This window comes from Zootoca vivipara, chromosome 1 (assembly GCF_963506605.1).
Source record: "Zootoca vivipara chromosome 1, rZooViv1.1, whole genome shotgun sequence".
Taxonomy (NCBI): Eukaryota; Metazoa; Chordata; class Lepidosauria; order Squamata; family Lacertidae; genus Zootoca; species Zootoca vivipara.
Genome location: NC_083276.1, coordinates 99,330,186 through 99,343,271, shown reverse-complemented (window position 1 = coordinate 99,343,271; position 13,086 = coordinate 99,330,186). Strand labels below are relative to the sequence as shown.

The 13,086-nt window shown below is 41.7% G+C and overlaps 1 protein-coding gene across 5 annotated transcripts in view; it reads right to left on the bottom strand.

Moving 5' to 3' along the window:
• Window positions 1-13,086, bottom strand: part of KYNU (kynureninase) — a 93,607-nt gene that overhangs the window by 66,267 nt on the left and 14,254 nt on the right. For 4 of the 5 annotated variants that reach the window (XM_035130853.2, XM_035130834.2, XM_060279553.1 and 1 more), the window contains one exon: window positions 5,979-6,099. The exons of the other annotated variant lie outside the window; for it this stretch is intronic. In XM_035130853.2, coding sequence (XP_034986744.1) covers window positions 5,979-6,099 — 121 coding nt within the window. The remainder of the gene's footprint in view (window positions 1-5,978; window positions 6,100-13,086) is intronic. 5 annotated transcript variants of the gene reach the window in all.

Here is a 13,086-nt window from a genome sequence, read left to right as displayed (position 1 = left end):
CACAGTAAATCAAGTTCAGAGTAAACTACAGTAAGCCATTATGTGTGAATGCAGCCAAAGTGAACTGCAGCCAGGGGCCTACAATGCAAAACAGTCGTGTCTCTTCTATGTCAGGTAACTTGCTTCTCCAGGAAGCAAGATGAAATGGTGATAGCGTACAAGAGTGCAATGGGTCTGGCAGGAAAGGGTGACGGGCTAATTTCTCAGTTCAGAGGCAAAACCTGGCTAAATAATGTACTAGAAAATTAATGGTGTGTCCTCTTTTTATATTACACATCTTTGTCCTCAGTTACTTAGTAGGATTTAGAAAAGTGCCCGCAAATGAATCCTCTCATTTGCTCTGTCATTTTACAAGATTCACTGTTAAACTTCCTCGTTCTCTGCCAATTCCCCAACAGAAAGGATCTCACATTTTAAATATTTTATGTAACATTCCTATGAGCTATTACAGATTTTTCAATGTGATTATTATTACAATGGGAAAAAATCTGTGTACAATAAATCCAAACCCAAGTAACTAAATTAAACATAAAGAAAAGAGAGTAAGAAACAGGTGCACTTGAGTCACTTGAATGAAACGTTTCAATTATTACATAGGCAGAAGTATTTCTTTAGTGACTCATAGATTAATATTTAATCTAGACTAAACCGTTTTCACTACCTTCTTTTTTTACATAAGATGATAGTTCACAGTTTTTCTATGTACTCAATTCTGAAGTACTGGGCATACTATAGATTGAAAGTTCTGAAAACAGCTGTGAAATTTTATAATATATAGCACCCTAAAACACACCTATATCAAATTAGTTTTACCGTATATCAGACTCAGCCCTCACTTATTCCCAACTCCCAACCTGATAGGCATATGATCAATATGATATGTTAACCAATTTCATAAAGCAAAAGGATAGATGACCTAGGCCTGGTTTTCACATTGCGTGAAACCATAGTTAATATAAACAAGCAATTTGCTGATATATAGTGCACCAAAATTCTGACCCTGTCCCCCACTCCTGGCGGCACCACAAGCAACATGCTACATGTCTTGGCGTGCCATCTGTACTTGGGTTTGTGGTTTGTTTCTCTTCAAAGCATAAATAGTATCCAAGGTCTGATCTTGGCAGCAGAATACCAGTTTAAACATAACTTGGGGGTAGTGTTGGTGATGAAAAACTATGTGTTTTATAAGATACAGGGTAAAACAATGATGTTGTACCCCTTTCTAACAGAATACTTTCAAACACTGTCACATCAGGCTCCTCATTAACAAATTGAAATCACTGTAAGATAGATGTTATAGTAAAACATTATAGTCACTGCATTTCTTAAAAGTAACAGAAATTTGCATAACATTCATTTGCCTCTATTGCTTTCTTGCAGTCTTCTCTGCCTCAACACGGCAAAATCCTAATTTGCCAGTTTCAGTAGCTCTAAAAGCTAGTAAGTAGCCATGAAATAGCAACCTTCAGCCACGGCAGACTGGCACTGCCTTCAGATAGGACCAAAAGGTTTCCAGTTCATTTTTCAGAAGTCTTTAGCCTTCTGAAAGGCTTGCATTTGTACTGGATTTTGGGGACTGACTTTTCTAAATATAAGCTGCTCTTCCCTTGCTGTTCTATTTTGGTCTGGCCTTATTATGACATTTTCTTTTCTTTCGTTTCTCTGAAATAACAGGCTGCTATTTACTTCTAAGGGACACAGGTGGCGCTGTGGGTTAAACCACAGAGCCTAGGGCAGGGGTCCCCAAACTACGGCCCCCGGGCCGGATGCGGCCCAATCGGCCTTCCAATCCGGCCCGCGACGACCCCCGCCGCCCGCTGCCGCCGCCCGCTCTCACGGCGCGCGGCGCAGCGACAATCAAAAAAATCGGCAAAAAATCGCCGAAAATCCTTTGTGCGCATGCGTACAGGCCTCTCCCGACCCGGAAGAGGTCATTTCTGGTGCACTTCCGGGTCGGGGGAGGCCCATACGCATGCGCACAAGCGATTTTCAGCTATTTTTTTCCGCCCGTGTGCGTGTGCGCATGCGCACGGGCGCGCACTCCCCCGCCCTCCGGCCCGCTGCGCGCGCACTCCCCTGCCGTCCGGCCCACCGCGCGGGCGGCGCGGCGGGCACCGGCCCGCCGCTCGGTAAGTCTGGGGACCCCTGGCCTAGGGCTTGCCGATCAGAAGGTCGGCGGTTCGAATCCCTGCAACAGGGTGAGCTCCCATTGCTCGGTCCCAGCTCCTGCCAACCTAGCAGTTCGAAAGCATGCCAAAGTGCAAGTAGATAAATAGGAACCGCTACAGCGGGAAGGTGAACTGTGTTTCCGTGTGCTGCTCTGGTTCGCCAGAAGCAGCTCTGTCATGCTGACCACATGACCTGGAAGCTGTACGCCGGCTCCCTTGGCCAATAACGCAAGATGAGCGCCGCAACCCCAGAGTCGGTCACAACTGGACCTAATGGTCAGGGGTCCCTTTACCTTTTTATCTACTTCTAATATTTTCTCAATACGTTGCTGTCAGGGAGCCTTCCTACAGGAAGCCTCCTCCCCTCTTGCTGGCCAGCACTTCGCCCAGTGAGATCAGCAGCAGTGGGTCAGGTGAGGGGAATCAGGAAGTGAGCAGGACGGAGGTGTCAGGGCTCAGCGATGTTGGAGAGCCCTTGCGCCACCAGGACCAAGAAATGGAGGGGAGCAGGCAGCCCCTTCCGGAGCCCAAGTTAAGACACACCACCAAATGTAAGGTCGGGAGGAGGCGTTTCGGGTTACCCAAACTCTTATGCTGGTCCCGTAGCTGGAAACGTCCACTCCCGGATTCTGTGAGTTAATGAGAAGTCATGGGGGGGTTGGGGGGGGCTGGCTATCTGCACTGTAAATACTATGCACAATAAAACTCTTAAAGACAGAGCAGACTCGGACATTGTTACTCAAGAGTAGCCGCAACAACACCCTTACAGTTGCTTTGGCCTAAGTTTATATTTTTGAAACTGTCTTATCTACACAATCTAAACTATTGTTTATCTACAATTGGTCCCATCCACACTATATATTTAAAACACATTTAAAGCACATGGCTTTCCCCACAATTCCTGGGAAATATAATTTGGAAAGGTTGTTGGGAATTGTAGCTCTGTGATGGAACAACTCTATTCTTTGAGGTCATGTGCTTTAAATGTATGGTGTGGGTGTGACTGGAGTGTACATGTATGAGCACACAATCTTACTTAATATCAGTCTTTCTGTTTCCAAAGTTCAGAGGTGAATATTGATACTTTTGTACACAAAACAGCACCATGAACATATTAGCAGGGATATATTAGCAAGCTTCAAGCAACTCCAAAGTTTGCAGACATGCCAAAAAACTACTAAGGGGGAAGTACCTGCCCCCGCCCCAAACCAGCCAAATGAGGAATGAGCATGCTCAAAAAGCTGACTGATTGGAATGGGGCTGTAAAACCAGATGGCAGGAATAATTGATTGGAGAACCATGGAAAAGGACATGGCTGGCTGACTAGCTGACTGGAACATTGAAAAGGAGCACTGCTTGTCCACACTGTTGTAACTGTAGTTTTCTAGACCAAACACAATAATCATCTCTTTTATTTATAACTATTGGCATTCATTCTGTATATAAAAATAAGAGTGAAGATAGACCCAAGCAAGGGAGAATTATGAGGCCGCAATCTTGTGCACAGTTTACCTGGCAGTAAGCCCGCACTGAAGAGTAAACATGTTGTAGGTGTGATGGGTCTATTTTGTTACAGGAGTGTCAAAGATAAGGCAGAAACTGTATTCCTTTTTTCATGAAAGGTAATGGAACACAGATACATATAAGATATACAGAATCATATTTACTTCTTTCCACAAACTGAGAAAGAAGGGGGGAATTGTTTATGCTCCCTGAAAATAAATGCCTTGGATTGCAGTGAATTTTGTTCAAACTATTATCACCACACTTAAGTACACCGATCTTGAGTATAAAATTCTTTCATTGTACCCAGGGCAAACAGATGCATGGAAAATGAACAAATGCAAAGTTAATGTGTGAGAAATGAAATATTACCTCTCTTGGTCCCTTTGAATGGAGAAGAGAGCTATTTAACTTTAACTTCTTGAATGAAGTCAGCCATTTCCCTGAGCTACTACAATAATCACAGAAAAATTGACAGGATTGCATTTTCTTAAAATGGCTGGCAAAACTGCAGAGCTGTGCTAAATGAACAGAAAGAAGTGCTAACTGAAGTTCATATGCTCCTATTCACTCCTTCTTCCTTCACAGCTATCTAAAAAAGCAGGTGCCTTTTTATTATTAATTGCAACTCTCTTGTTTTAACAAGAGACTAGGTAAGGGCAACTCTTTCCCTCTTATAACACAATCATAGGCATGTCTACCCAGAAGTCCAATTGTGTTCAATTGTGCTTATTCCCCAGTAGAAAGATGTAGGATTGAACTGCTAGTAGGTGATATCTAACTAAGTCACGGTCAGAACAGACCCATTGAAATCAATGGGCATTATTACACAGCAAAGTCAGATTTCTTCAGGCTGCTATGAACCTAAGCCCAGCACAGCCCTAACTCTCTAGGCTTGATTCTCCCTTCCTGAACTTTAATTATGGCCACCAATCCCTGCTTACTCACACTCTACCATCCTTCCATCTTTCACCACCTTCCTAGGGCCATTTCTCCTGGGAGGAGTGTAAATATGGGCAACTGAAATAAACCACTTGAAGAATTTACCATGGACAGAAAAATGCTGGTGGGACTAGTAAATGGGGTTCAGTGGCTGATTTTAGTAATAATGAGGGGCCAAGGAAAAAAAGAAAGAATTAGTTGCAAGCACAGCAAGATTGCATGCCTGGAGTCCCACAATTTCAGATTTTGAAACTGAACCAAATTCTGAGTTTATGACAGACCTTATAACAACTCTGTTTTATTTTTTGAAATGCAAATTTCAGATTTCAGAATGTGAATTTTACAAGCATCTCAAAAGTTTTAGGCTACAAAGCAATAGTCTTTATTCTAGTGTCTCAGATTTAGGACTGACCAAGCAAAGGGTCAATCTGAATACTGCTGAAATAGGCACCAGGTTACCTATTGAAGGACATCTAAAGACTTGTGGGAACTACTACAATTTCCATGATTATTTGGGACATACACATATATCATATCATATATATATATATATCAGGCTGCTGCATACACCATATATATATATGGTGTATGCAACCTGAAATGCACAGATCAGGACAGCAATTATGAGACAGATACAAGGATTGCATGAGGTAATCACATACACTAGTAGCAACAACTACACACATACAAACAATAGGCAAGACTTGAACTAGGACAGTTAAAAAACAATTAGGCAAATAGCTGTAAGCTGAGGAGGATTCTTCCAATGTGAGCTGGTTAAAGGTTAAAAGAAGGTAAAGGCGCCCCTGACCATCAGGTCCAGTCGTGTCTGACTCTGGGGTTGCAGCGCTCATCTCGTTCTATAGGCCAAGGGAGCTGGCGTTTGTCCGCAGACAGCTTCCGGGTCATGTGGCCAGTATGACAAAGCTGCTTCTGGCGAACCAGAGCAGCACACGGAAACGCCATTTACCTTCCCGCCGGAGCGGTCCCTATTTATCTACTTGCACTTTGACGTGCTTTCGAACTGCTAGGTGGGCAGGAGCTGGGACCGAGCAACGGGAGCTCACCCCGTTGCAGGGATTCGAACCGCCAACCTTCTGATCATCAAGCCCTAGACTCTGTGGATTAACCCACAGCGCCACCTGGGTTACTGCAGCCATTTCTTGTTTTCCTAATTTATGGCTCATATCTTACAAAACAAAAAACAGTATATTGTTGGGAAAGCACTGAATATTCATTGTATTTCCATGAGAAGGGGATTTTAACAGAATATCATCATATTCAGGCTCATTTTCAAAATAAAACCATTTTTCTTTACCCTCAAAAAAGCACAGTTAGTGATTTATGTCACTAGGAACTACTCACAGTTTAGCCCACTTGTCAAGTTCTTCATCCAAGTAAGTCTTAACTTTCTTTGGCTGAAGACCAAGAGAGTTCCCAGCAAAGTAGATGCAGGTCTCATTCTTATGCACAAAGGCTAGATTGGCTGAAGGAGGAAAATCCAAGAAAGCCATTAAAAATGCTGCCACCATTACCTTTCTTATCTACACAAAAGATTCCCCATGAAAAACGTCGTACCCATTCACTAATGATGAACCCAATACAAAACAAAACAAAAATCCTTCCAGTAGCACCTTAGAGACCAAGGTGCTACTGGAAGGATTTTTTTTATTTTGTTTCAACTACTGCAGACCAACACGACTACCTACCTGTAAGATGAACCCAATATACAACTATATTCCTGAGATAGCCCTCCAATTAACAAACAGATACAATTCATTTAATTAAAAAAACACTTATTCATGATGTAATAGATTCTATGAAAACTATGCCAAAAATACAGATATAAAATTCACCATAGTACCGACAAGTGTAGAAAAATATATCAGCAGTGTTAAAAGTATGGTAAAAGCAAGTTATTCCCTTTCTCTCAGTAACAAAAGGCAAAACATCTGAGAAAGGAACTTCTTGGTTTTTCCATTACTATTATTATCTAAAGAGAAACAAGAGTATATTAATTAATACTGATATACAAGTACTTGTACTTAATACTGATATTATTATTATTATTATTATTATTATTATTATTATTATTATTATCACCTCCTGGCAAATAGAAGGGGAAGAAATGGAGGCAGTGAGAGATTTTACTTTCTTGGGCTCCTTGATCACTGCAGATGGTGACAGCAGTCACGAAATTAAAAGACGCCTGCTTCTTGGGAGAAAAGCAATGACAAACCTAGACAGCATCTTAAAAAGCAGAGACATCACCTTGCCGACAAAGGTCCGTATAGTTAAAGCTATGGTTTTCCCAGTAGTGATGTATGGAAGTGAGAGCTGGACCATCAAGAAGGCTGATCGCCGAAGAATTGATGCTTTTGAATTATGGTGCTGGAGGAGACTCTTGAGAGTCCCATGGACTGCAAGAAGATAAAACCTATCCATTCTTAAGGAAATCAGCCCTGAGTGCTCCCTGGAAGGACAGATCGTGAAGCTGAGGCTCCAATACTTTGGCCACCTCATGAGAAGAGAAGAATCCTTGGAAAAGACCCTGATGTTGGGAAAGATTGAGGGCACTAGGAGAAGGGGACGACAGAGGACAAGATGGTTGGACAGTGTTCTCTAAGCTACGAACATGAGTTTGACCAAACTGCGGGAGGCAGAGGAAGACAGGAGTGCCTGGCGTGCTATGGTCCATGGGGTCACGAAGAGTCGGACACGACTAAACGACTAAACAACAACAACAACAACAATAATAATAATGCTAGGCTTCTATTCAGCAGTTTGTTGGGTGCTAGACATCACGCTAGACATCACACAAAAGCTATACGTTCCCCAAGTTCCAATACAAAATATAAATGTACATGGAGCAAATTCCATGTACCTGATACCGGTATTGTCATTTAGTGGATCCAAGTCAACATGATACTCCAAGCTTAGTCAACAGTGCCTGCTCATATAAATGCCAAAAATAAGAGATTTAACATGGGTTGTAGCATCAGTGGTAAAATATTAGCACAAGATTCTTCCATGCCATATATCACATCTTCTTTTTTAAAGACAATTCCTAATGTTTACTATGAAAGGGGCAAACTGGGGACATTAGAAGCTCAAATGCCATTGCACATGCAGTTAGATAAGACTAACTTAACTCAGAACATCAGTGAAAGGAAAGGAATACTATACACTAGCATATGATTTCCCATTTCTATATTTTGTTTAAAGGCATGTATTTGCAACAATGAACTTTAATGAACAATGAACTTCTAAATTTTAAGCAAAAAATAAATAAATGTTTTGAGGCAGTTCCTCTGTATCATTTATTCTACTAGTGGGGAGAGTCTTGTGCTGCTCAGAAATTTGTAGAAACCAAAAAATGCTACCGTATGATTTTTAAACGGATAGTACAATTTGAGAGTTTGGAGTTGTCATGCCAAAGTCAAGACCAGGCATCCCCAAACTGCAGCCCTTCAGATGTTTTGGCCTACAACTCCCATGATCCCTAGCTAAGAGGACCAGTGGTCAGGGATGATGGGAATTGTAGTCCAAAATATCTGGAGGGCCGAAGTTTGGGGGTGCCTGGTCAAGACCATCATTGATTTGAAATGGTGTCACGTGTCCAAGCATCAATGAAGGTAACACATCCCTGTTTAACACCTGATCCCACTGTGAATGGTTCACTTTGAGAGCCATTGTTATCCAGTCAGGGAAAAAGGGAGGCAGACTATGTTTAGGGCACCTTTTCTAGCCCCTTCCCCTTTTGGGGGTGAGCAGAGTAGATCCTAAACAGGACTGCTCAGTTGTGGATACAGCTGCCAAGCTACTCAATTGCCTCATTCCTCGAGTCAGAACAGCTGAATCTGTATCCACCACTCATGTGCAGGTCCCTGACTAGGGGGTTCCAGATTTCACAGTTCTGCCCCCGTTACCATTTGCCGATCACCATGAGACTTTGTTGGATTGGGGTGGGTTTTTGGAAGACGCCTGTGTGTGAATTTGTTTTATGTGTGTAGATCAATGCGCTGACCAATGCAGATTCTTCGCAGTATGGCTCTACAGTCATACCTCAACATCCAAAGGCTTCGACTTCTGAAGATTTCGACTTCCGAAGTTGTCCCGGCGTGCGCGGTCGGCGCATGCGCAGAAGCGTGAAATCACGCTTCGCTATTGCGCCATAGCGGTGCTTCGACAACTGGAAACCTCGACTTATGAAGACGACCGCGGAACGGATCGTCTTCGTAAGTCGAGGTACCACTGTATTCCGATGGCATGAGTATCACGACGACCAGTAGATTCTTATCTGCTGTAGCCTTCATCTGCCTTCACAGCTGTTGTAACATACCGCTTGTTATCTTCTGCCTGTTCTGCCATTGAGCACTTCTTGGATCATTCTTTGTCTAGCTCCTGCCCCTTGATCTTACTGTCTTGGGTGACCCTACTGGGAGTATGAGACTCCCAACAGCTTCACTCACAAGGATCATAGGAACATGCAAGCCCACTTACCATGACAAGGTTATTGTCCAGCGAGAAGCAAACATGTATATGACTATAGCAATAGTCCTCTAAAAATTTAATTTAAAAATATAGGGCAATATCCAAGTAAGTTGTATTCAGAGTAGATATATTCATTTTAATGTATTTAAGTTACTTAACTCCACTGAGTTCAATGAGTCTACTCTGAGCATGCCTAATGTTGGATAATGCTCATCTTTTTTGATGGATAATGCAAAATATTCCCTAAGCTGGAAATACGTATATTAAAAATTCAAGTGTTTTTTTAGACTTTCATAAGTTGCCAAGATGAAATGTGGGCAGGCACGGTTCACTTGTGAAGGGGGAAAATATCTGTTGAAAATGTTTGCTGCTCAGTAGGGGAAAAACAAGCTATTATGCCTATAAATGATAGAAGGGGTGATTAGCCCTTTTCATCACCTTCCATTCTATATGCTACTGTTTCCTGCTAAGGGTCATAAGGAACAGTGCTCATTTTTGCATGTCTCAGTCATCAATAGCTTGTACAAGAATGTATACTAGTCAGCAGCTTGAGCAAATGTATTAAAATTTACATAAACACTTCTAACATTATATAAAGAAGAATAAGTTTACATTTGTCTGAGGCAATTTCATTTTAGGGCTATAGGGAAACATTAAACCACAAAGCTACTCAAACTACATTTTAAAGATACTACTTTGAATTCAACCACTAATACATTTTCCAGACATAAGAGACAACGAAGATAACTTCTTAATTAAAGCTTTAAAGGCTTTTAAAAAGCCTAAATCACAAAACCAGTTCCATCTAATCTATATTACTGACGTTCTCCTTGTTTTCATCAGCATCCTTTTTTAAAATGAGCAATAACAGAGGTGTAAATATTATTCACACTTCCAAATTGGTTCTGTTCACAGGCCTTCGTTATTCAGAAGGACAATAATGGAGTCTCATTGAGATTAGAAGAAGCAAGCATTTTATTTGAGCCTGGGGCAACCCAGTCATATTGGTGGGATACAAATAATAATAAAACTACTACTACTACTACTACTATGGTTGTTGTTGTTGTTGTTGTATTTGAGCAATTTTCAGAAGGATTCATTGAATTCCAGTCAAGCGTTAGAACAGGCAATGTTAAGGTATTTCATCTGCTCCTTCTAATGAAATATACAGTGGTACCTCGACTTCTGAATGCCTCGACTTCCGAAGGTTTCGACTTCCGAAGTCCACTAACCCAGAAGTATTTTTCCCGCACACGTGTTCTGCACATGCGCAGAAGCGGCGCATGTGGTCTGCGCATGCGCACAATCGTGCTTTGCACATGCGCAAAATGGACGCTTCGACTTCCGAAGTTTTAGACTTCCGAAGAGCGCCACAGAACGGATCGCCTTCGTAAGTCGAGGTACCACTGTATACCGTTTAGAGCTTAATATGTAAGGCAGTTTTAAAGGGTTTTAAATATACAAAACCATTGTTCCTGATCATTGGCGCACAATACCAGATTGCTACTTACTGATATTTTCTTAACTGGGTGTGGTATCCAACCAAATCACTGTAGCACGGCTCCATGAGCATAACAGAACTTTCCCTCCCTCTCCTCCTCCCATGCAGACGTGTGCACGCACAACACACACACACACACACACAGGCACAATGTGCTCTGGGTTTTCTGCAACAGTCCACAGCATATTTTGGGGTAGTACAATAAGCATGTTGGGGTGACCTTCTACTTGCAGATATCACTCCATGTGCACAATGATTTAGATTGACTAAACCCTTTAAAGTCCAGATTTACACCATTTTGCTTGCCCATTCCACTTTGAATCAACTTACATTTTTTCTATCTAAACGCCACTACAGTCCATCATTCACAGCATCTCACTTTCACTAAATAGATCCTTGCTTTGCAGTACTACTGTTGTCTGGATTTCAATGTGCTCATGATATTAGCTCATCTAATATTTCTTCTGGAGATGTGACCTCTAAATGGTGAATGCGGTTTAATAATTCTAGAGGACAAACAGCACTGATTGCTCGGTCCACTTTGTGAGTGAGATCATACCTTGAATATGTATATGTTTGTGTGAGTATAACAAAGAAGCTGGGGAAGCTATAAAGATTAGCAGATGAAAAATAAGATTAATTAGAACAGATGTGGGGAAGCTTTGGCCCTCCAGATGTTGCTGAATTACAACTCACACCTGCATCAGTAAGCATGGGCAATGAATAGGGATGGTGAGAGCTGTAGTCTAGCAACATCTGGAAGGCCAAAGTTTCTGAGTTAAAAGTTTCTTACAGTCCTTTTTTATTACAATCTTTACAGAGAGAGGCTATAGAACCCAGCCTCTTGGATAACGGCATTGTCCCAAGTAAATCTCCACCCCCATCTCTCCCACTTCCTCATTCATCACCATCATCACCTCCTCTACGGGTGCTGCTAAGTGCCCTCTGTCTTCAAGCTCCTTGCTCTCCTACTTTTAAGGGTTGCCGGCTTTTGGGAGATGGAGGGTCTGGAACACTTTCTTATGACAACATGTCAGCCAGGTGCTGCTCTAGCTCTCCTATGATTTCCCAGCTTTCCCCTTCATCTGCCTCTGAGCTGTGACCTCCCTCATACCCCTGTTGTTAATCTATACTGTCTTCTTCTTCCTCCTCCCTGGAAGGGTCAGGATGGGGAGGCGGTCTCCATCATTCCTCCTCTGCCCAGTCCCTGACACTTACCAATCAAGAGTGTCTAGCTGGAAATATGGAGACTGGTTTTATTCTGAATCTGTTCCTTTTAATACAATTCCGATATGGCATTTGGTACAATAACTTATTGTTGACTCATGTTTACATTAAACTTCAGTGACTCAAAGCAACATTTGAAAAAAAACTATTTTTAAAGACAAGCCCTCCCTACCACCATCTCCCTGCCAATTAAAAAAAGCTTGCTTATTACCTGCTTAGAAGAAGTTGAAATACTACTGGAGTTTGAACACTGCAGTTCAAGGACAAGATGTATGTTTGTGTGAGAGGGTAGTATCTCTTACACAACTCACTCCTGCACAAATTGAGAGCAACTGCAAGATATCTAGATGTAGAAATCTGTTTCAACATACAGAACACATCTACATCCGGGTGTCTTGAGTAATTTTTTTATCTACACAAATGATGTGAAGGGAGACAAAATATGTGGCAATCAAGTACTTTAACAAGAACTGGACGCAACATTTTGTAAATAGGTCTGTTGTATTTTCCCTTCCACATTTCTTGATTACAATGGCTAAATCTCTGCCACCTTAAAGTGCAGAAAGAAGTGGAATGCAAAAAAACCCTTTGGCAGCTTCTCACTTGATTTATGTCATGACTACCTAAAACAAGCTGTTACTAAAACTTAGTTTTGACAAGATTAATATATAGTTTATAAGCTTCTCCCCTCCCCCTTTTAAATGGCATACCTGCTTTACAGGATTTGCTCTACCCTGCTTTCAAGACAATGCTGTACAATGTTTTATGTAAATATATAAAGAACTTGGATTATCTCTTCTAGCTTCATGAGTGAGACATCCAAGATCCATTTGGTGCACAGATAAATGTCAAGCAAGATCACTCATGCTTGTACACACCATGTAAATTATGTTTACCCCAACTATTATTTAGATCTGTAACTGGCATTAGTGACAGCTAAAGGGAGAAATCTTAACCTCCAGCTGGAAAGCAGCAGGGCCAAAAGGAGTGACGTAGCCACTGCCACAGCCCAAGCCCATCTGCTTGTGTTGGCTAGGGCAGAAGGTTTATGTGGGGGCTTTAAAAGTGCAAAACTAAAGATCTGGTAGGCGATTGAATCTTTCCTGCAAAATAATGACATTGTGAAGGCACCCTCAGAGCAGTTTGATTTTACTGTCTATTTGAAGAGACTGTTGCTTTTTTGGTTGGTTTGTTTCTTTAAAAAGATGATTGTTATTGTTAACTGTACTTTTTTGTTTCTTAACTATCTTG